This window comes from Rhinoderma darwinii, chromosome 1 (genome assembly GCF_050947455.1).
Source record: "Rhinoderma darwinii isolate aRhiDar2 chromosome 1, aRhiDar2.hap1, whole genome shotgun sequence".
NCBI lineage: Eukaryota > Metazoa > Chordata > Amphibia > Anura > Rhinodermatidae > Rhinoderma > Rhinoderma darwinii.
Window position 1 is genome coordinate 11,767,889 of NC_134687.1, and position 24,664 is coordinate 11,792,552.

Genomic DNA, 24,664 nt, shown 5'->3' on the forward strand with positions numbered 1-24,664 from the left:
TCAGGGAATTCCACAGAGTCCCGGAGCAGAGCCTGTACTAGCGCTCTGCCCGGGACTCCGGCTCTGGGGAAGCCCCAGACATCGCTGTTCATATGTGGATGGCGATGTCAGGGAATTCCACAGAGTACCGGAGCAGAGCCGACACCAGCGCTCTGCTCGGGACTCCGGCTCTGGGGAAGCCCCAGACATCGCTGTTCATATGTGGACAGCGATGTCAGGGAATTCCAGAGTCTCGGAGCAGAGCCGATACTAGCGGCTCTGTGTCCCGCGGGCCGCAGATGACAGCCACAGGGGCCGCATGCGGCCCGCGGGCCGCGTGCTTGAGACCCCTGCCCTAGATGATTCCTCAGGGGTGCAGTTTCCCAAATGGAGTCACTTTTGGGGTTTTTCCACTGTACTAGTACTACAGGGGCTCAGCAAATGTGACATGGCGCCCAGAAACCATTCCAAAATCCAAATGGTGCTCCTTCCATTCTGAGCCCTACCGTGTGTCCAAACAGATGTTTATGACCACATGTAGGGTATTGTTTTACTCGGGAGAAATTGATTTACAAATGTTGTGGTGCTTTTTCTCCTTCACTCCTTGTGGAAATGAAAAAAAATTACCTAAACCTACATTTTCTTTGAAAAAAATTTAGATTTTCATTTTTACAGCCTACTTCCAATAAGTTCTGTAAAACACCTGTGGGGTCAAACTGCTCACTGTACCCCTAGATAATTTCCTCATGGGGTGTAGTTTCCAAAATGGGGTCACTTGTTGGGGGTTTCCACTGTTTTGTCCCCTCAGGGGCTTTGCAAATGTGACATGGCCACCGCAAACCATTCCTGCTAAATTTGAGTTCCAAAAGGAAAATGGCGCTCTTTCCCTTCTCAGCCCTGCCGTGTGTCCAAACAGCCGTTTTTTACCACATGTGGGGTACTGTTTTATTTAGGAGAAATTTCTTTACAAATTTTATGGTGCTTTTTCTCCTTTAGTCCTTGTGAAAATGAAAAAAAATTACCTAAACCTACATTTTATTTGAAAACATGTAGATTTTCATTTTCATGGCCTAGTTTCAAAAATGTTTGCAAAAAAACTGGCGGGTCAAAATGCTTGCTACACCCCTAAATAAATTCCTCGAGGGGTGTAGTTTTCCAAATAGGGTAACTTTTGGGGGGTTTCCACTGTTTTAGTTCCACAAGACCTCTTCAAACCTGACATGGTGCCTAAAATATATTGTAATTAGAGATGAGCGAACCGGGACAACCGAACCCGGTTTCGGTCCAAACATCGCGAAAAGTTTCGTTCGCAGCGAATCTGAACTTCACCGGGTTCGGCCGAACACGTTTTGACCGAACCCGGGCGGGCAGAAAAAACATTACTAAAATATTATACTAATCGGCAGCCACTTGTCTCTATCAATCACTGATAGAGAAAAGAGGCTGCTGATTAAAAATAAAATAAAAAGCATTTCATATGTACCCGGTCATTGTCTTGGTGACGAGTCCCTCTTCTTCCTCCAGTCCGACCTTCTTTCCTGACGCGGCAGCCTGTGATTGGCTGCAGAGGCCGCTGCAGCCTGTGATTGGCTGCAGAGGCCGCTGCAGCCTGTGATTGGCTGCAGCGGCCGCGGCAGCCTGTGATTGACTGCAGCGGCCGCGGCAGCCTGTGATTGACTGCAGCGGCCGCGGCAGCCTGTGATTGACTGCAGCGGCGGCTGAAGCCCGTGTTTGGCTGCAGAGGCCACGGCAGCCCGTGATTGGCTGCAGAGGCCGCGGCAGCCTGTGATTGGCTGCAGAGGCGGTCACGTGACGTGCGTGACCGCCACTACAGCCTGTGATTGGCTGCAGCGGCGACATGGATGAAACGTCATCGCTGGAGGCCGGACAGGAGGAATGTAAGTATGAACGTATTTTTTATTATTACATTAAAATTGTATTTTCCGCGCGCCGAGCATGGTACTGTCAAGGCTGCTGAAAGAGTTAGTGCAGCCCATTAACTCTTTCAGCACCCTGGACAGTACCATGCTCGGCGCACGGAAATTACAGGTTCGGTCAGAACTAGTTCGGTCCGAATCAAACTTTTTCGTGAAATTCGGCGAACTAGCCGAACCGAATTTTTCATATGTTCGCTCATCTCTAAATGTAATAAAAAGGAGGCCCCAAAATCCACTAGGTGCTACTTTTGCTTCTGAGTCCGGTGCTTCAGTCCATTACCGCACTAGGGCCACATGTGGGATATTTCCTAAAACTGCAGAAACTGGGCAATAAATATTGAGTTGCATTTCTCTGGTAAAACCTTCTGTGTTACAAAAAAAATGGATTCAAAATGAATTTCTGGAAAAAAATTATGAACTTTGTAAATTTCACCTCTACTTTGCCTTAATTCCTGCGTAATGTCTAAAGGGTTAAGAAACTTTCTAAATGCTGTTTTGAATACTTTGAGGGGTGCAGTTTTTAAAATGGGGTGACTTATTGGGGGTTTCTAATATCTAAGGACCTCAAAGCCACTTCACAACTGAACTGGCCCCTGTAAAAATAGCATTTTGAAATTTTCTTGAAAATTTGAGAAATTACTGCTAAAGTTTAAAGCCTTGTAACATCCTAGAAAAATAAAAGGATGTTAAAAAAACGATGCCAAACTAAAGTAGACATATGGGGGATGTTAATTAGCAAAATTTTTGTGTGGTATAACTGCCTGTTTTACAAGCAGATACATTTAAATTGAGAAAAATGCAAATTTTTGCAATTTTTCGCCAATTTTGGTGTTTTTCACAATTAAATACTGAATGTATTGGGCAAATTTTGCCAGTAACATAAAGTCCAATGTGTCACAAGAAAACAGTTTCAGAATCGCTTGGATAGGTAAAAGCATTCCGGAGTTATTACCACATAAAGTGAAACATGTCAGATTTGAGGCTCTGTCAGGAAGGTCAAAAGTGGCCACAGCGGGAAGGGGTTAATAGAAAAGTTTCATTCAGCCAAAACCTATATAATAATGACATTACCTTGTGCATTTGTTTAGGATTGTTTCCATAACTATCATTGGGATTTTTAGAAAAATATATTTGCATTTCATGTAGCGCATGTGCAATGGCATAGACAGCTTTGTACACTTGATAAGTGGTTCCAAATGCATCAGTGTTATACACTTGTCGGCCCAGTTCTCCTAATCTTATAATCCTTTTGCATGTGTGAAGTTTAATATTAAAGTAAGATTCCAGAAGATCATTCAGTGATGGATGGGAAGTTGAACATTTAAAATATGACGCCAGGATTTGTTCTAGTAAAGTATCATTCGGACGCGTCTCAAAGCTAATATTTTGTAAAAATGCTTTCAAATGTGGGATCTTTTTAGTCGGTGGGGAAAATACCAGACTTCCAAGGAATGAGGATATTGCTTCAGCTGATAAAATAACATGAATGACAGAACTTGCTGGTACAATGAACGTCTTCTCCCGACCCTCATCACATTCTAATTCCATAAAATACATGGTGGAAAAGGAAACTGTGCCACTGCATACAACAATTCGGGAGGTTGAACTCATGAAAGTGTTTTTGCTTTTTTCTAAACTAATTTCTTTTGTTAACTCATCAGGTTTTAGCCTAATTATAAATTCTATACAGATATCAAGGGCTTCTGTCACTTTCCGTAACTCCTGAGTCTGTTTTTCTCCACTTTCGTCATCAGATGCAATAACGCCGATCCACGTCCAACTGAAATGTTTCAGTAACTTAGAAATGGCGAGATATTGGGTTTGGTCACTGGGAAGGGTTTGGAAGAAAGATGGATAGATTTGCTTGTTGGAGAAAAGAGAATCTGTGGCACCAAAGCTGATCTAAAAAATATATAAATAATAATGAAATAATACAAAAATTCTGATGTCCTCCATCGTTAGGGAATTGGTGAATTATAAAATTGACAGTAAATCAATTCTAATTTACTTAAAATTTGGCAAATAAATGTTAATGACTAGAGGATTTTGTCCTCAATAATAAATGTGTTATACTAAAACTGAAAAAAATAAATAAAATAAAGAGTAAAAAAAATTAGGCAAAAAATTGATTGAAACTGAAAATCGAAAATGCCCTAAACTAACATGATGCTGAATTTGTCAAATTTTTATACTAGTGAATGTAAAATGGGGTTTAATTCATAGACTACCCTTAAAAGAGGCCATCAATGTGTGATCGGTGGGAGTTGATCCCTAGATCCAACATCAATCAGTAGAATACAGGGGCACCGTGACCCATCCACTGCTATACCTGACAAAGTGCCATCCATGTGTGTTTGGCTGTGTCTGATATTACACGATTCACTAGAGCTGTGCCTTGGCTCTGATGCAGCACCGGACATTTCCATAGGAGAGGCGCTGGGTCGGAATACTACAAGTGAGGGGCTGTGACACCGTCGTAAGTGATGCAACCCCTTCTTTCTTCTGATTGGAGGGTGTTTTTTAGGAGTCAAACCCCTACTGATCCCCTGTTGATGGCCAATCCTAATGAGATGTTATGTGCCAGTAAGCACATGGTGTGATGTTTAGTGAAATTTTAAGGGGTTGTCCAGGTTTAGAAAAACATGACGGCTTTCTTTAAAAAATAGCTCCACGCCTATCCATGGGTTGTGCCTGGTATGGCACAACCCATTGAGCTGGAATACCACACACAACCTGTGGACAAGTGTGGCACTGTTTTTGAAAGAAAGCCGCCATGTTTTTCTAATCCTGGACAAATCCTTTAAGGCTCTGCTTTTAATATAATGGCATAGCTCTGGCTCTTCTAGCATTTACATGTAGCGGTTCAAATAGCACTAGGTCAGGTAGGTGCACTAATAGGAGCCCAACCCAGTATCAGATAGATAAAAGTATTCGGCACACAGATTTCAGGTGAAAAATTATTGTTTTTTTTATTTTCATTATTATGGATATAAATGGCAAGCCGCCATTTATATCTAAGCACCATTCTCAGCTTACAACAGTCCCCAGCACGGCTCAGTGCCTAATGAAGGTCAATGTGACATAAAAATATAAATTAAAAAACAAGAGCTTTTCACCACCAATCTGTGTGCCGAATACTTTTATCTATCTTCTAGCATTTAGGTTTAAAAATAGAAACAGATTCTAAAACTTGAAACAAGAGAAATAAATCCTAAAAAACAGAAGGAGAAAAACATTTGACTGGCAGTGACCTATAGAACTCTAACCAACATTTACCAGATTCAATTTGATGATCCGCAATGATTTGATGATCCGCAATGAACCTACCTGCGTGTATCCATACAGATTTATCATGTCTACTATACAGAACGAGGTCTTTGTAAAGTGGTTCCCAATGAAACCAACCAGTTTACCGTGGTTGTTACAACAATAATTCGGAACTGTCGTTGTAGGTCCAGACAAGATCTGCAATGTGTGATCTATGGCATTGTTAGCATTGTTACAATAATCAGTCGCATGGTATCCAAGTGTTATGTTGGGCAAAATATTCGGATTATTGTTTATCTCATCTACGGCAAAGATAAAGGCCATCATATATCGGTAGAAACAAGGTAAAGGCCTGTAACCAAATAAATCAAATTTGTATAAATAACATGATCATTTTATTCTGGATGTTGTTTCGATGACAGTAATTTTTTAGTAGATTTTTTTTAACTATTTGACAACTTTTGCACAAAATTCTGAGTCATAACTTTTTTAATGTCAATAGAGCTGTACGGGGGCTTATTTTTTGAGGGACCAGATGTAGTTTTTATTGGTACCCTTTTGGGCTATTGGACTAATAAAATCAACTTTTTTCTTTTATAGTGGAGGGGACATTAACAAATCCCAGCAATTCCGCCATAATTTATTTAAAAAATAATAATAATTATGGTGTGGACTTCTTTTATTTTTTATTTTTCCATAATTAAGCATTTTGTAAGTGGATAAAGTTTTTGTATTTTTTCTACTTAGGATTTTTTATCTTCATTTTTTAGTTCCACAATGGGAACTGGCGACTCTTTGATTGCTTATATAATACACGACAATACTTCTGCATTGCAGTGATTTATGCCGGTCAGTATAAAAGTGACAGGCATCATATAATGTCAGGCCCCTGGTATGGCCTTAAATACGAACACACATGGCAGACATAGGGGCCTTCTATTGTCAGGGATCATTACTATGTATATTGTTTGAAAAATATTATCCTCACACATATGTATGTACATTTCAGTTCTTTGTGTAATATACTGATATATATAACAAGTTCTTTGTTCATGTCGGACACACCTATGGAAGACACCGCCCCCTGGAATGCAAGAAGAGTGAGTCTGAGAAGTTACAGCTGAGAAACTGGTGGGGGCTTGGGCACTCCCACATCTCTGGGGAGGAGGCATGTGTCTCTTTCTGTGTTTCTTTGTTCTGAATAAAAAGTTTTCAGTCTTCCTCCTGGCTGACAGAGGGAAGTTGTGTACCAAACATCTTTGGCTGGTTTACTTCTTTTCAGGCATGCCTTCAGCTTTAAATTTACAGAGGTGGTTATTCGGTGTGAAATACAGACCTGACACTATAAGCCCCAGGTTTTTGCAGCAAGCCATAGGCACACTGCTATAGCTTTGTTGAGGTGCCGATGGGGTAACAGAGGGAGCCTCCTCCCTCTGTCTAATCACTTAGATACTACGGTCGCTATTGACCATGGCTTCTGGAAAGTTATGTCGTCAGGATCAGAGTCTTCTCTGCTGCCCCGGCCATTACAGTAGAGTGTCTGCTATCATATACAGTTGTCACCCACTGTGGATGGTACAGACCCAGCACCTGTGTGCACACCATCTCAGCGCAATACTTCTACATTGCAGTTGATCCCCTTTCACATTAATGGAGCTGAGCTGCAATACCAGACACAACCCATAGACAGTCGTGGCACTGTTTTTGGAAGAAAGCAGGCAGGTTTTTCTAATTCTGTAAAACCCTTTTAAACTATAAGTTAAAGTCCAGCTAAGGGACAAAAAAAGTTCTTTAAATAAAATTTAAAAAGTTTAAAAGAATACATATGTTTAAAACTAAAACTATGAGCACATTTTTTCCAGTCATTTTATTGAATAAAAATCAAAACGTTTTCAAATTTAGTGACACCGTGAGCAAAAACATGAAGAACGCTGACATAGTAATAAAAAAGTTATGGAAAGGAAATAATATAAAGGTGTTGTGTCTGTAAAGAGTTGTTCCCATGTTAGGTATTTATGGTCTATCCACAAGTCTGGGACCCTCATCAGAAGAATCAGTCTGCTGACCCTTGTTTGCCGATTCCTGGCCGCTGCATTCCCAGTTGAGAGGTGCTGCTCTTGCGTTTGGCCCTCTCCATTAAAATCTGGTGCCGGGCTTCATCCTCACTAGACTTCGATGGAGAGGGCTGTGCACAAGGATGAGAGAGAAAACACAAGTGGAATATAAGGATGTGTCCCTGCTCTCAATGTTGTTATACTTCACATTGTTTTATAAATCAGTTTAATTTTCTAAATTTTATCTAAAAACAAATCTAAAAAGTATTAAATTGGTTTTCCAGTTGGGACAAATGTTACATATGTAAAATATTTTTATTTTTTTTGGAAGCAGTAGCAGAGAAGTCCTAATTTGAAATCAATGGGCCGTCTGTATAATGGAAGAATGAGCTGGATCCTCTAGAGGAAAACGACTTGTAAACTGCTGCAGAACTACAACGCTCAGCTTGCGGCTGTCAGCTGGACACTCACAGGTTGGAGACTACTGTTTTATAAGAAGGAGAGATCTTTGCAGCAGCTCTCTGCTCTGGAAGGAGACCCCAACCCCTAATAGGGCATATGAAAATGGGTGCCTTAAATTTAACCTCCAGATAATCCCTTTAACCGGTTCACGACACATTATGAGTAGGTTCGTCACAGGCGTCAGGCAGTTACCGCTTCATGACAAGTATACTTGTCATGCTGATCGTGTGGGCACTACTACTGTGGCCGTGAGATCAGAAAGGAAATATGGATGTAACATACAGCCATAGCCCCGCTCTAACGGCGTAGATCAGAGTAACCTCGAACCTCCGACGATCAACTCTTTGTATGCCGCAATATGACACTTGAATGCGGCGATAAAAAATACCGCATCCCTAAAACCTCCATGCCATAAGCAGTTAAAAAGGTTTTCCGGCACTATAGAAATAAAGCTAATCATTGTATAGTGATATTTCAATTCCTCATCATTGTCAAGATTTCTGATTGCTGTCAGTGAATTTGAACATTCGTGTTGACTTCAAGGGGCTAGAAATGTATCGAGTCTAGACAATCTTCACTTATACATTTTACGGGCCGTGCTGCTATACGAGTCGTAATTACGAGCACGGTCGTGTGCATGAGGCCTAAGGTACACCTTTGACATGAGAAAAAAAATGATCCTCATATGTGTTAATGGTTACCTTGAGTTAAAAAAGTTGATCTAAGGCCTCATGCACACGAAGGTATTTTTTACTGTCCGTAAATACTGGCGTAAATACGGGTCCTTGGTCACACGTATTCAACCCGTATTGCACCAGTATTTACGGACCCGTGCCCGTAAATACGGCTCCGGTGTCACCCGTATTCCACCCGTATTTACGGGCACGTTTTCGCTGCAAAATTACACTGCAGTAATCGGCAGCCCTTCTCTCTATCAGTGCAGGATAGAGAGAAGGGACAGCCCTTTCCGCAATAAAAGTAAAAGAAATTCAAAACTTACCCGGCCGTTGTCTTGGTGACGCGTCCCTCTCTTGACATCCAGCCCGACCTCCCTGGATGACGTGGCAGTCCATGTGACCGCTGCAGCCTGTGGTTGGCCTGTGATTGGCTGCAGCGGTCACATGGGCTGAAACGTCATCCCGGGAGGCCGGACTGGAGGAAGAAGCAGGGAGTTCTCGGTAAGTATGAACGTCTTTTTTTTTTTACAGGTTGATCTATATTGTGATCGGTAGTTTCTGTCCAGGGTGCTGAAACATTTACTGCCGATCGTTTAACTCTTTCAGCACCCTGGACAGTGACTATTTACTGACGTCGCCTAGCAACGCTCCCGTAATTACGGGTGCAAACATGTAGTCACCCGTAATTACTGGAGCCCCATAGACTTCTATGGGCCTGCCCGTGCCATAATTACGGCCTAAAATAGGACATGTTCTATATCTTTTAACGGCCCGGGCACCTTCCCGTAAGCATACGGGGAGGTACCCGTGGCCAATAGAAGTCTATGGTCCCGTAATTACGGGCCGTAATTACGGCCCGTGATTACGGGCGTTTTTACGTTCGTGTGCATGGGGCCTTAGTGTCAGGCTGCAATTTTGTATTTCTTCATTTATTTTCAGGAATCCCTCCGTCTGTGAGTCCAGGATACTGCTGCCATTTCTCGAGCTCTCATGTATCAGCACAGCTTCATTCCTGTACTGCTTTCTCCTTCTATAGCCATTGAGGAATCCACTCTCACTTGCCCTGACACGCACTGATGTTGAGGAGTCCTGGATACACTTCTTTCTCTCTACACTCATATACAGCCTGTGTAATCTCTCCTTTGACCCCTGTAAACTGTCTTGTGTGTGTGCTTTCCTCCCTATCTACAGCTTTGTAATCTGCCCTCCCTGAAGACTTGGATGTATTTCCCCTCTTCATACTCTTATTTCCCATGTACAACCTCCTCACCCTCCCTGCTCCTTTCTCTAACTCTAAGAGAAGTGAGGTAGGAGAGCAGGGATAACCGAAACAGCAGGGTGGAGTGTGCTGCAGGATTTATGTCTGAATTTGCAGGACAACCTGCTACGTAAAGTTACACAGACTCTACAGCAGCAAAATAGTAGGAAAGTTTTAACCCCTTAGTGACCAGCCTATTTTAGGCCTTCAATAGCACAATTTTGGGGTACATATAATATTTTGATTAACTTTTATTAACTAAAGTTAAAGCAATTTCGCTATTGTTCTATGCGTTTTAAGTTTCCATTGTTCACCAAATGGCTTAAATAACATGTTTCCTTTATTGCATGGGTCGGTACGATTACGACTATACCACATATATATAGTTTTTTTTTTATATTTTACTACTTTTGCACAATAAAAACACTTTTGAACTAAAATTATTTGTTTTTGCATCACCACATTCCATGAGCTCCAAGATCACTTTTGTATTTTTCTGTCGATGTTGCCATATGTGGACTTGTTTTTTGTGAGATAAGACATAGTTTTCATCTGTACTATTTTGGGGTTCATGGGACTTAATGATTATCTGTTATTATTATTTTATTTGGTGGGCAGTGGAAAAAATAGCAATTGTATTGTGTTTATTTTTTTTACGTCGTTCACCTTGCGGTTTAAATAATGTGTTAACATGTGTATTTAATGTGTTATTTAAAACGTGTATTTTTATAAACTTTTTACACTTTTACAAAATAAAAACACTTTTGACATTAACGTATTATTTTTTTAGTCCCAGTAGGGGACTTCACTATGCGATATTTTGATCACATATACTGCTTTGGTATACTTAGTAAATCAAGGCATTACTGGCTGTCAGTGTAAAACCGATAGGCAATCTAATACGGCATGCCTCTAGCATGGCCTAATAGGTATATAGCCAGGAAAGGCCTGGGGGCCTTTGTTAGAACCTCAACTACAACGGCAACCCATCGGAGTCCCGCTATCGCATTTACGGGCCGCCGATGGATGACAGAGGGAGCCCCCTCCCTCTGTAAACCATTTAGATGCGCGGTTGCTCTTAACCACGGCATCTAAGGGGTTAAACGGTCGCAATTTAAATAAACTTCGATCGCTACCATTAGAGCAGGAGTTCGACATCTGAGCACCCTAAGGCCTATTAGTAACTGTCCTGAAAAGGTGTATTGGTGGTCATTAACAGGTTAATGAAGACTATTTAGCAATTAGCCTAATTTTGCATTTAGGAAGCAAATGAACAATACAAAAAAAAAAGAGAGAAAATCAGTGCGAAGGTGTTTTAAAGAATTCTTCTTTTTTTTTTTTTTTACTACGACAGTGTTTAGTGCAATTTGTTTTTATAAAAATTTTTTTTTTTAACTTTTTTAAAATACATCTTTTATGTATCCTGGATCCATAGAAGCTGTATGTTGTGCTAAAACCTGAATATGTCGACGACTTCGGTGACAGCGGGTCGGATCCAGCTGTTGTCGATCACATCTAAGATATGAACTGTCAGAGACTTGCTATCACCGAAGCCGTCAGTCCTGCTGATCTGACGGATTCTGGTTTCAGCACAAGATACAGCTTCTTTGTATCCACGAAACATAGAAGCTGTATCTCAAATACTAAAAAATACTAAAAAAAAAATATTTTATAAAAACAAATAACAAAGTTGCACTAAACACTAAAATACACTGTTATAGTAAAATAAAATAAAAAATGCTTCAACGGTTTACATAGCCATAATCATTTTATTATTATCTCCTATTTTCTACATGCAACCTGAAAAAATGTTAGTTGAAAACATTTGTGTTCCTTTTCATCAGTGACAAAAGCATTTCTTATAATCATGTGTAGAATAAAGTACTTACATTGTACAAATTGAAAGTCTGTCATTATTTTCAGATGTGCCATAATAATAATTAACAGTGAAGATTCCACCGATCATAATATCCCCATCCTGAATATATTTGTCATTATATATACAAGGATTTTTACTGATAGAACAACGAGGTCCTGAGATACATTTTGACAGACTGTCAGTAACGAGAAGTGGAGGCAGAAAGTTACTTTGAGAAGATAATGTTTTTGACACATTGTAGAGTAAGAAATTGTTCCATTTAATCCTCGTCAGAAAAACAAAGAAACTGCAGGGACATATAATACAGAGCTGTGGTGTAGTGCAACGCTGCTATCATGAACCTGGTGACTTATATAGTCTGGGAGCCGGAAGAGACAGGCATATTTGTTGTCTTTATTAGCAGGGGCTTAGCTATAGGAGGTAGCAGTCGCACCCGGGACCTGGTGTCCCAGGGGGCCCCAAAGGCAGTTCTGCTACATAAGACATTGGTATTATAAATTAACATGGTCATTGGGGGGCCTACTACAGATCTTGCATTGGGACCCAGGAGTTTCAACCTATGCGTCTGCTTATTAGTTCTATTTTGCAAGAAGAAGAAAAATAGAAAAGCTCCTCATTGTATAAACTTGACATTACGACTGATAAAACAAAGACATTACATTTAACGTTTTTAAGGTATTTACTTAATTTGATATATAGCATATATGTAATGATGGGGGTAAGGAAACAGACAAGTGAGCCCTAATCTACCCGCCACTCAGTCCCTGCCTACTTGCAACGACCCGCCCTAGGCGACGGGGTACAACTGGGCGACGGTCCCTACACTCAATAAGTGCACGACAGACAAACAGACAAGGGTACACAGAAGTAGGGAAAAGGGGCAGTTGCCCACGGCAACACCGTGAGCAACAAGAGTGGTGAACGAGCCGAGTCAAACCAGGAGTGTACGAGGTACTAAACGCAGAGCAGAAGAGTAGTCAGTAAGCCAGGGTCAATAGGAAGCAGGGTCAAATAGTTCAAGAAGCTGCAGCAGGGCCAGGAAACCAAACGAGAAGAATCACAAGCAAGGAGGAAAAGGAAAGGCAGGTATAAATAGAGAGAGGGCGGGAGCTAGCTCCGTCTGGCCAGGCTGTGATAGGCTCTCCCACTCCTAAGCCTGCCATCCTGAGTGGTGGAAGATGGAGTCAGTCTCACAGACATAGAAGCAGGTGCAGACTGATTACCTATGGGCGTGGATACAGAAGCTGTGCCTGGCAGATCCTTAACAGTACCCCCCCTTTTATGAGGGGCCACCGGACCCTTTCTAGATGGACCTGGTTTATTGGGGAAACTAAGGTGGAACCTCCTGACCAATACCCCAGCGTGAACATCCCCGGCGGGTACCCAAGTCCTCTCCTCAGGCCCGTATCCTCTCCAATGGACCAGGTACTGGAGGGAGCCTTGGACCATCTTGCTGTCCACAATCTTGGCCACCTCGAATTCTACCCCCTCAGGGGTGAGAACGGGGACAGGAGGTTTCCTCGAGGGAGCCAAGGACGGGGAGCAGCGTTTAAGGAGGGAGGCATGAAACACGTCGTGTACTCGAAAAGATGGGGGCAACTCCAGTCGGAAGGAGACAGGATTGAGGACTTCAGTGACCTTGTATGGCCCTATAAACCGGGGAGCAAACTTCTTGGACGGGACTTTAAGGCGCAAGTTCTTAGACGATAGCCACACCAGATCCCGGACCATAAACAACGGGTTAGCAGAACGTTTTCTATCTGCCTGAGTTTTTTGTATGCTCTGGGACGCCTCTAGGTTCTTCTGAACCTGGGCCCAGACTGTGCACAGTTCCCGATGAACGACCTCTACCTCGGGATTGTTGGAACTACCAGGTGAAACGGAGGAGAACCGTGGATTAAACCCAAAATTACAGAAAAAGGGGGAGACCCCTGACGAGTTACTGACCCGGTTATTAAGGGAAAATTCGGCGAGGGGAATGAATGAGACCCAATCATACTGACAGTCAGAGATAAAACACCTTAAATATTGTTCTAGAGACTGATTAGTCCTCTCAGTTTGACCTTTAGTTTCAGGATGGAAGGCAGAGGAGAAGGACAGATCAATCTCCAACTTTTTACAGAAGGCTCTCCAAAACAAAGAAACAAATTGTACCCCTCTGTCAGAAACAATATTGACAGGGACCCCATGGAGACGCAGGATGTGTTTGACAAACAAGGTAGCTAACGTCTTAGCATTGGGTAGTTTTTTGAGGGGCACAAAGTGACACATCTTACTGAAGCGATCTACTACAACCCACACCACCGACTTGCCTTGAGATGGAGGCAAATCGGTGATAAAATCCATGGAGATATGGGTCCAAGGTCTTTGGGGGATGGGCAAAGAACGGAGTAAGCCCACTGGTCGGGACCTGGGAGTCTTGGACCTAGCACAAACCTCACAAGCGGCGACGTAGGCCTTAACGTCTTTAGGCAACCCAGGCCACCAATAGTTTCTGGCAATGAGGTGCTTGGTACCCAGGATGCCAGGATGACCAGATAGTGCGGAGTCATGATTTTCCCTAAGTACCCTTAGCCGGAATTGCAGGGGAACAAACAGCTTGTTCTCAGGAAGATTCCCGGGAGCTGAACCTTGATCAGCAGCAATTTCGGAGCCTAAATCAGAATCAATAGAGGAAATGATTATACCTGGAGGCAAAATACAAGCAGGATCTTCCTCCGAAGGAGGGCTGGCCATGAAGCTACGCGACAGTGCATCAGCCTTAATATTTTTAGACCCAGCCCTGTAGGTAACCAAAAAGTTGAATTTGGTAGAAAATAACGCCCATCGAGCTTGTCTCGGGTTTAGCCTTCGGGCGGATTCTAGGTAAACCAGATTCTTGTGGTCGGTAAGGACCGTTACCTGGTGCCTAGCCCCCTCCAGGAAATGGCGCCACTCTTCAAATGCCCATTTAATGGCTAAGAGTTTGCGGTTGCCAATATCATAGTTCCTCTCAGTGGGTGAAAACTTCCTGGAGAAGTAGGCACAGGGACGGAGATGGGTGAGGGACCTGGTACCCTGGGACAAGACAGTCCCCACTCCCACCTTGGACGCGTCAACCTCCACGATAAATGGCTCCATTTGGTTGGGCTGCACCAACACCGGGGCCGAGATAAAGCACTTCTTAAGGACCTCAAAAGCCTGGACAGCCTCAGGAGGCCAGCGGAGGAGATCAGCACCCTTGCGAGTGAGATCCGTAAGAGGCTTAGCGATGACCGAGAAATTAGCAATAAATCTCCTGTAATAATTAGCGAACCCCAAGAAGCACTGTAACGCCTTCAGGGAGGCAGGTTGGACCCATTCCGCCACAGCCTGGACCTTGGCGGGGTCCATGCGGAATTCATGAGGAGTGAGGATTTGACCCAAAAATGGTATCTCCTGCACCCCAAACACACATTTTTCGGTTTTCGCAAACAGTTTGTTTTCCCGAAGGACCTGGAGCACCTTCCTGACATGCTCAATGTGGGAGGACCAGTCCTTGGAAAACACAAGTATGTCATCAAGGTACACTACCAGAAATACCCCCAGGTAATCTCTTAAAATCTCATTTATGAAATTCTGGAAGACCGCGGGAGCATTACACAACCCAAAGGGCATGCCGAGGTATTCGAAATGACCTTCGGGCGTGTTAAACGCAGTCTTCCACTCATCCCCCTCTTTGATGCGGATAAGGTTATACGCCCCCGTAGATCAAACTTAGAGAACCATTGGGCCCCCTGAACCTGATTAAAGAGATCAGGAATCAAAGGAAGGGGATATTGGTTCCTTACAGTGACCTTATTCAAGTTACGATAGTCAATGCATGGCCTAAGACCACCATCCTTCTTCCCTACGAAGAGGAAGCCAGCACCTACCGGAGAAGTAGAGGGGCGAATGTAACCCTTGGCCAGGCATTCCTGGATATACTCTCTCATGGCCTCATGTTTGGGACAAGAGAGATTAAATATCCTACCCTTAGGGAGCTTAGCTCCTGGTACCAAATCAAGAGTGCAATCATATTCTCTATGAGGAGGTAACACTTCGGAGGCCTCCTTAGAGAAAACATCAGCGAAGTCCTGAACAAACTCAGGTAGCGTGTTCACCTCCTCAGGGGGAGAAATAGAATTAACAGAAAAACATGACGTCAAGCATTCATTACCCCACTTGGTAAGATCCCCAGTATTCCAGTCAAATGTGGGATTATGCAACTGCAACCAGGGAAGGCCTAAAACCAAATCGGACGATAATCCCTGCATCAACAGTACAGAGCACTGCTCCAAATGCATGGAGCCAACAAGGAGTTCAAAAACAGGGGTATGCTGCGTAAAATAACCATTAGCAAGAGGAGTGGAGTCGATACCCACTACCGGGACAGGTTTAGGCAAATCAATCAAAGGCATAGCTAGAGACATAGCAAATTCCACAGACATGATATTAGCAGACGACCCTGAATCCACAAAGGCACTGCCGGTAGCAGACCTACCACCAAAAGAGACCAGAAAGGGAAGCAAGATTTTATTACGTTTCATATTAACGGGAAATACCTGTGCGCCCAAGTGACCTCCCCGATGATCACTTAGGCGCGGAAGTTCACTGGCTGCATTCTTATGCTTAGGACAGTTGTTCACTTGATGCTTGTCATCCCCACAGTAGAAGCAGAGACCATTCTTCCTGCGGAAATCTCTACGTTGTTGGGGGGACACGGAGGCCCCGAGTTGCATAGGTACCTCCGAGTCTTCCGTGGAGGAACGAAGTAACGGAACCTCGGGAGGCATCATGGGGGAGTCAGAGGAGAAAACATCAAGACGTTCAAGACGTCGTTCCCTGAGACGTCGGTCAAGTCATACCGCTAAAGCCATAACCTGGTCTAGGGAGTCAGAAGAGGGATAACTAACTAGCAGATCTTTCAGGGCGTTCGACAGACCAAACCTAAACTTGCACCTTAAGGCAGGGTCATTCCACCGAGAAGCTACGCACCACTTCCTAAAGTCAGAGCAATACTCCTCAACAGGTCTCTTACCCTGACGTAAGGTTACCAGCTGACTCTTGGCAAAAGCAGTCTTGTCAGTCTCGTCATAGATGAGTCCGAGAGCAGAAAATAAAAGATCAACGGAGGAAAGTTCAGGGGCGTCAGGAGCCAAGGAGAAGGCCCATTCTTGGGGCCCTTCTTGGAGCTGGGACATAATTATACCCACCCGCTGGCTCTCAGAACCTGAGGAGTGGGGCTTTAAACGAATATAGAACCTACAACTCTCCCGAAAGGAGAGAAAAGTCTTCCGGTCCCCTGAGAACCGGTCGGACAACTTGAGGCGGGGTTCAAGAGGTGAGGTGAGGGGGACTACCATGGTAGCATCAGGCTGGTTGACCCTCTGAGCCAGGGCCTGGACCTGTAGGGAGAGACCATGCATTTTCTGAGCCAGGGTCTCAAGGGGGTCCATAGTGGTGTCAGGGACCAGGGTAGACTAGGTATGGGCTTGTGATTATGTAATGACCGGGGTGGGGAGACAGACAAGTGAGCCCTAATCTACCCACCACTCAGTCCCTGCCTACTTGCAACGACCCGCCCTAGGCGACGGGGTACAACTGGGCGACGGTCCCTACGCTCAATAAGTGCACGACAGACAAACAGACAAGGGTACACAGAGCTAGGGGGAGAAAGGGGCTGTTGCCCAAGGCAACACCGTGAGCAACAAGAGAAGTGAACAAGCCGAGTCAAACCAGGAGAGTACGAGGTGCCAAACGCAGAGCAGAAGAGTAGTAAACAAGCCGAGTCAAACCAGGAGTGTACGAGGTACCAAACGCAGAGCAGGAGAGTAGTCAGCAAGCTGGGGTCAATATGAAGCAAGGACAATGGTACAAGAAGCTGCAGCAGGGCCAGGAAACCAAACGAGAAGAATCACAAGCAAAGGAGGAACAGGAAAGGCAGGTATAAATAGACAGAGGGCGGGAGCTAGCTCCGTCTGGCCAGGCTGTGATAGGTTCTCCCACTCCTAAGCCTGCCACCCTGAGTGATGGAAGATAGAGTCAGTCTCACAGACACAGAAGCAGGTGCAGACTGATTATCTATGGGTGTTAACCCCGAAGCTGTGCCTGGCAGATCTTTTACAGAAACACAAAGAAACAGGCAATGTTGAGGACCGTAGACGCCGTAGTTGGCCAAGCAGCTGGCCAGAAGTGGTCTTCATGGAAGAATTGCAGCCAAAAGGCCATACTGTACCTTCGACATGGAAACAAGGCCAAGCGACTTAACTATGCACGAAATCATAGGAACTGGGATGCAGAAAAATGGCAGCAGGTGCTCTGGACTGATGAATCCAAATTTTAACCATTTGGCTATAACAGAAGGCAGTTTGTTCGATGAAGGGCTGGAGAGTGATACAATAATGAGTACCTGCAGGCAGCAGTAAAGTATTGTGGAGGCTTCTTGCAAGTTTGTGGCTGCATTTCAGCAAATGGAGTTGGGGATTTGGTCAGGATTTATGGTGTCCTCAATGCTGAGAAATACAGGTAGATACTCATCCTTCATGCAATACCATCAGGCAGGCATCTGATTGGCTCCAAATTTATTCTGCAGCAGTACAATGACCCTATAGATACAGCCAATGTCATTAAGAACTATCTTCAGTGTAAAGAAGAACAAGGAGTCCTGGAAGTGATGATATGGCTCCAACAGAGCCCTGATCTCAACATCATCGAGTCTGTCTGGGATTACATGAAGGGACAGTAGGATTTGAGAAAGCAACATCCACAGAATATCTGTGCTCTGTTCTCCAAGATGTTCGGAACAACTTCCCTTCACAGTCTATAGTTCGTATAGGGTACCTGTGGCAGCTCAGACATTAGCAAGGCAGGCTCGGCTGGGACTAGGCAGCAGGCAGACATCAGGCGTGGTATTCAGCACAGCACGACTATAGCTCAGCACGGCACTTGACCAGGATAGCATGGGATACAGGTACGGGAAACACTGGGAACTGGAAGACACTAGGAGACCATTTGCCTAGACAAACTTTGGGTATGACAACAATGCTCAGGCATGGGAGGAAGGAGCTGGGCCCGTCTTATAGTCCAGGGTACTCATGGGCTAATTATACATTAAAGTCTGGTGTGCGCGCTGCCCCATTAAGAGCAGGCACGAGCGTGCGCGCGCACCCTACGGGACCCGGCCGAGGTGAGCGGAAGTGAGTGTTGGCGTCTCCTGAGGAGGAGACTGGGGCCAGCACTCGCAGACCCATGGCTGTGGCCGTCAGGAGGTGAGTGAACCTGGCGGCCCGTGGCCATTGACATGACAGTATCCCCCCTCTTACGCCCCATCTTCTTGGGGCCAGAGCGAGAGAGAAACTTCTTCAGAAGGGTAGGAGCATTGAGGTGCTCCTCTGGCTCCCAGGACCTCTCTTCAGGACCAAATCCCCTCCAATCCACCAAATAAAAAGTCTTTCCTCTTACTTTCTTGGTGTCCAAGATCTCCTTAAACTTGAAGGTGTCTGAAGGGCCGCTGGAGGCAACCGCAGGGCTAGGAGTCTTAGTAAAGCTGTTCAAAACCACTGGTTTCAGGAGGGAGACATGGAAGGAGTTGGGGATCTTGAGGGTAGGATGTAGCCGAAGCTTGTAGGCGACAGGGTTGATCTGCTGTAGGATCTCGAAGGGTCCAAGGAACCTTGGAGCAAATTTGTACAATGGCAGGTCGACCGCCTGCAGGATGGAGGATCGAGTCTGCTGCCAGATCTGCAGAAAGTCCCTAAAAGCAGTGTCAGCAGCTAGTACCTCGGACGTATCAGGCACCGGGAGAGGAATTTATGGGTGTTGGTTATAGACAACAAAGAACGGTGTATTCCTTGTGGACTCACTGGTGTGGTTATTGTAAGAGAATTCAGCCCACGGGAGCAACTGCACCCAGTCATCATGCTGCCTGGAGATGAAGTGGCGTAGTTAGTTCTCCAAGATCTGATTGATCCTCTCGACCTGACAATTGGACTGAGGATGGTAGGCCGAGGAAAAGTCCAACTTTACACCTAGGAGTCCGCAGAGGGCTCTCCAGAACTTCGAGGTGGCGTGAACCCCCCGATCAGGCACAATATGCTGCAACAAGCCATGTAGGCGGAAGATGTGTTGGATGAGAAGCTTGGCCAGTTGAGGAACAGAAGGAAGACCGTAGCTATATGCTGTCAGGGAGCATCAGGCACAGGCAATGGCTGGAGCAGGTCTGGAGTGAGCGACCATGTTAGCTGCACAAACTGAGCAGGAAGAAACAAAGTCCACAATGTCTTTGGGCAGCGTGGGCCACCAGAAATGACGGGGAATCAGATCTCGGGTCTTACAGGTCCCGACGTGACCTGCCAGTCTAGAGGAGTGTCCCCAGCGGAGGATTCTCCCTCTGTCAGCCAGGCACACAAAAGTCCTCCCTGGAGGAATGTTGTAATGTCCGTGGCTGCGGGCTGTCAGCTCCGTTCTCCCCCTGACAGCCGCAGCCACGGGTCGGCAAGCGCTGGCCCCAGCCTCCTCCTCAGGAGAAGCCAGCACTCACGTCTACTCACCACACCCGGATCCCGTAGGTTGCGCACGCACCGGACCTCGTTCATGAACCTTGACCCGTGAGTACTCTGGATTATAAGAGGGGTCCAGCCCCCTAGTTCGATGCCTGAGCTTTGTTGTGTATTCCTAGTCTGTCTTGCAAATGTCCCCCTAGTGTTTCCTTAATCCCAGTGTTCCTGTTTCTGTATCCTATAACTTGTATCCTGATCTAGTGCCGTGCTGTTTTGTATACCACGCCTGTCCTGCTTCTCCACACCTGACGTCCACCTGCTGCCAAGTTCCTGCCAAGCCTGCCTTGCTACTGTCCGAGCTGCCACAGGTACCCTATACGAACTATAGTCTTTGACCTCCGTCCTGTTGGCCAGCTGCCTTACTGCCAAGGCAGTATGGCCGAGTGGGTCCACAACCCTTCGTGACAGTAAGCTCAGGCCATGGACCCCACTGGTCGATCCAAGACCATGACAACGTCACAGGAGATGCGGGCGGATTTTCTGGACCTCCAGTCTCGACAGGACCAACTCCTCCAGGGTTTGAACATTCTCATACGTCAGCAGGAGGCACGAGCTGCCGTTCCTCCTACTACACCTTCTGGCAGTGTTGATCCTCAGACTACACCTCCTGACCCGCGTTTTTCTTTGCCTCTTCCGGACCGCTATGATGGAGACGCAGTTTCCTGTCGTGGATTTTTGAACCAGTGCCAGATCCATTTCAGCCTGTATTCTAGGACATTTTCATCTGACGGGACAAGGGTCGCTTTCATCATCTCTCTCTTCACTGGCGAGGCTCTTGCATGGGCGAAGCCTATCTGGGAGAGACAAGGACCAGAGACCCGTGACTTCCAAGCCTTTCTCCGGACTTTTTAAATGGTGTTTGAGGAGCCTGGACGGGTCTCATCTGCAGCGGCTTCCTTGATTAAACTACGCCAAGGTGACACCTCCGTGAGCGAGTACGCCATCCCCTTCCGCACCCTGGTGGGAGAACTTTTATGGAACAATGAGGCCCTGGTAGCTGCATTCTGGCATGGACTGTCTCCTACAATTAAGGATGAGCTTGCCGCTCAAGATCTGCCATCTACCCTGGATGACCTCATCCTTCTGTCCGCCCGGATTGATATGCGGATCCGAAAACGCCTCCAAGAGGATCGTCAGGAGGGAGACCTTCCTAGTCTTGTACCTACTTTGCAGCAACCCCTGCTGTCCTCAGATGTCGATCCTCCTAAGGAGTCTGTGATGATGGACCGGGTAAGCTATCCACCCAGGAGAGACAACGCAGACGCACTTCGGGACTTTGTCTATATTGCGGCCTCGGTGGCCATCTCGTGAGTCTGTGCCCCCAAAAGCCCCAAAGCCTAGGGTTGCTGGGAGTGACAACCCTGGGTAAAAAAGGACTTCCGTCCAAATTGTCCTTACCCGTGACCATAGTGTCCGGCGAGAGAACGCATCAGGTCTCTGTGTATCTGGACTCTGGATCCGCTGCTAATTTCATCCGTAGAGACCTGGTGGACCTTCTTCAATTGCCTACCACCCCTATGGAGAGCCCATTGACAATTGCTTCAGTGGATGGTCTACCCCTGCCAGACCCAGTTATTGCTGTGACCAAACTACTGAGGCTCCAAGTAGGGGCTCTCCACTCTGAACTGCTGTCATTCTATGTCCTACCCAGAGCCGTTGACCATGTGTTGCTGGGCCTGCCTTGGCTCTGATTGCATGCCCCAGTCCTGGACTGGAATTCTGGAGAGGTTCTCCAGTGGGGCCCCTGAGTGTCACAATCGTTGCCTGGGACAGATTTGTTCGGCTCAGCCTCCTCTGCCTCAGTCACTGGCAGGATTGCCTAGTCATTTTGCTTAATTTGCGGACATCTTCAGCAAGAAAGAGGCGGAGTTGCTGCCCCAACACCGGGCGTATTACTGTCCTAATGACTTAGTTCCTGGTGCATCCCTTCCACGTGGTAGGGTATATCCTCTCTTTGTGCCAGAGACTCTGTTAATGTCCGCCTATGTTAAGGAGAACTTGGAGAGGGGCTTCATACGGAAGTCTTCCTCTCCGGCAGGTGCCGGTTTCTTCTTCGTCATTAAAAAGTATAGTCCTCTGCGTACTTGCATCGGCTACCGGGGTCTCATCACAGATCATAAAAACTAGGTATCCATTGCCATTGATTTCTGAACTGTTTGATCGCATATGTGGAGCCAAGATTTTTTCAAAGCTAGACCTGAATGGGGCTAACCACCTAATCCGGATTCGCCGGGATGACGAATGGAAGACGGCATTTAACACCCGTGACGGACACTATGAATATCTAGTAATGCCCTCCTGTCTGTGTAATGCTCCCGCGGTCTTCCAGGAGCTTGTTAATGACATCTTCCGTGACCTCCTCTATGTTTGTGTTGTGGTCTATCTTGATGACATGTTGATTTTTTCTCCAGATCCAATGACTCATCGGAGACATGTCCGTCAAGTTTTGCTACAGTTAAGGGAGAATCGTCTGTACGCCAAGTTGGAGAAGTGCCTGTTTGAGAGAGATGCTCTACCCTTCCTGGGCTACATCATCTCGAATTAAGGTCTCTAGATGGATCGTGAAAAGGTAAAGGCTGTCCTGGAATGGCCACACCCTCAAGGCTTGAGGGCCATACAGCGCTTTCTGGGATTCGCCAATTTCTACAGACAGTTCATTCCATACATTTCCTCACTGACATCTCCTATCTATAAAATCACCAAGAAAGGCATGAACACCAAGGTGTAGAATCCAGAGGCAGAGGCTGCATTTAATAGCCTGAAGAGTGCCTTCACGTCAGCCTCTATCCTCCATCATCCAGATGTTGTTCGACAGTTCTCGTTGGAGGTGGACGCCTCCTCTGTCGGTGCTGGTGCACTCCTGTTCCAGAGAGGTTCCAAGGGCAAGTCAATGGTATGTGGCTATTACTCCAAGCTCCTCTCTTCCGCAGAACGCTACTACTCGATTGGGGATCTGGAGTTACTGGCCATCAAATTGGCTCTGGAGGAGTGGAGACATCTATTAGAGGGCGCAGTTCATCCCATCAAGATATTCACGGACCACAAGAACCTCACTTATCTCCAGGCGGCCCAACGACTCAATCCCCGTCAGGCCCGTTGGTTGCTGTTCTTTGCCAGGTTCCAGTTTGAACTCCACTACCGTCCGGCCGACAAGAATGTGAGGGCGCCGATACCTTGTCCAGGTCGAGGACACTATGGAGTCTCCACAGAATATCATTAATCCGTCCTGCATCATCCCTGTCAACCCTCTGCACGTTAGAGACATTCCCCCGGGGAGGACTTTGGTGCGTCTGGCAGACAGAAGAAGACTCCTCCACTGGGGTCACAGTTCCAAACTGGCAGGGCACGTGGGTGTCCGCAAGACCCGAGACTTGATCGCTTGTCAGTTATGGTGGCCCACGCTGCCCAAAGATATCACAGACTTTGTCTCCTCCTGCACTGTGTGCGCCGCAAATAAAGTTGCCCACTCCAAACTGGCGGGCCTGCTCCAGCTGCTGCCTGTGCCCGATGCCCCCTTGGAGCATATTGCCATGGAATTTGTTACAGACCTGCCTCTCACTGCTGGCTGCAGTACGGTCTTGGTGGGGGTGGACCGATTCTCCAAGATGGCTCATTTCGCTCCACTAACCAGCCTACCGTCCGCTTCTCGACTGGCCGCCCTCTACATCCAACACATCTTCCGCCTGCACGGCTTGCCTAGGCATATTGTGTCTGATTGGGGGGTTCAGTTCACCTCGAAGTTCTGGAGAGCCCTCTGCGGACTCCTCGGTGTGAAATTGGAATTTTCCTCAGCCTACCATCCCGAGTCCAATGGTCAAGTAGAGAGAATTAATCAGATTATGGAGAACTATCTATGACACTTTACCTCCAGGCAGCATGATGACTGGGTGCAGGTGCTTCCTTGGCTGAGTTCACCTACAACAACCATACTAGTGAGCAGGGCCGGACTGGCCATCTGGCAGTTCTGGAAAACGCCTGTTTGCCATCCAAACGATCAGTGTCGGCTCAGGCGGCATGGTACAGCATTTGGAAGGTGGCAACCGGCACAGCAGCTAAGAACTGCCATCCGACTGTAATAGCAGCCGTGGTCTGTGCTGCTATAACTAAAGCTCCCTGTGCTACGCTAAAATCTCCCCCTCCAGCCCCCCTTCCTTGCTCTTTACACAACCTCTCCTCCTCCTGCTGCTGTTACCAGTCGGGACGTGAGGGAGGGGGAGGGGAAACTATCGGCGGGATCTGTGTTGGGCTGTGAGCAGAAGTGCTGGAGTGAAGAATCTCACCCCATCAACCTGCTGAACTCCCTCCACAAATATCCTACATAAAAGTAAGTGCATGTGTGTTTATATGTGTATAATGTGTGCATGTAATGTGCATATTTGTGTCTGTGATGTGTACATGTTTATATATAGTGTATGCGTTGTGTACATGTGTATATATAGTGTGTGATGTGTTCATTTGTGTATATATAGTGTGTGTGATGTATATATAGTGTATGTGATGTGTACATGTGCGTATATATAGTGTGTGATGTGTTCATGTGTGTATATATAGTGTGTGATGTGTTCATGTGTGTATATATAGTGTTTTTGATGT

The 24,664-nt window shown here is 45.9% G+C and overlaps 1 protein-coding gene across 1 annotated transcript in view; it reads right to left on the bottom strand.

Annotated features, from left to right (window-relative positions):
• Positions 1-20,107, bottom strand: part of LOC142710267 (vomeronasal type-2 receptor 26-like) — a 72,859-nt gene extending 52,752 nt beyond the window's left edge. The window contains exons 1-4 of the mRNA XM_075848670.1: positions 20,063-20,107; positions 7,250-7,368; positions 5,244-5,535; positions 2,988-3,818 (exon numbers count right to left, since the gene is read on the bottom strand). Of these exons, the coding sequence (XP_075704785.1) occupies positions 2,988-3,818; positions 5,244-5,535; positions 7,250-7,368; positions 20,063-20,107 (1,287 nt within the window). The remainder of the gene's footprint in view (positions 1-2,987; positions 3,819-5,243; positions 5,536-7,249; positions 7,369-20,062) is intronic.
• Between the last annotated feature and the right edge of the window lie 4,557 nt (positions 20,108-24,664).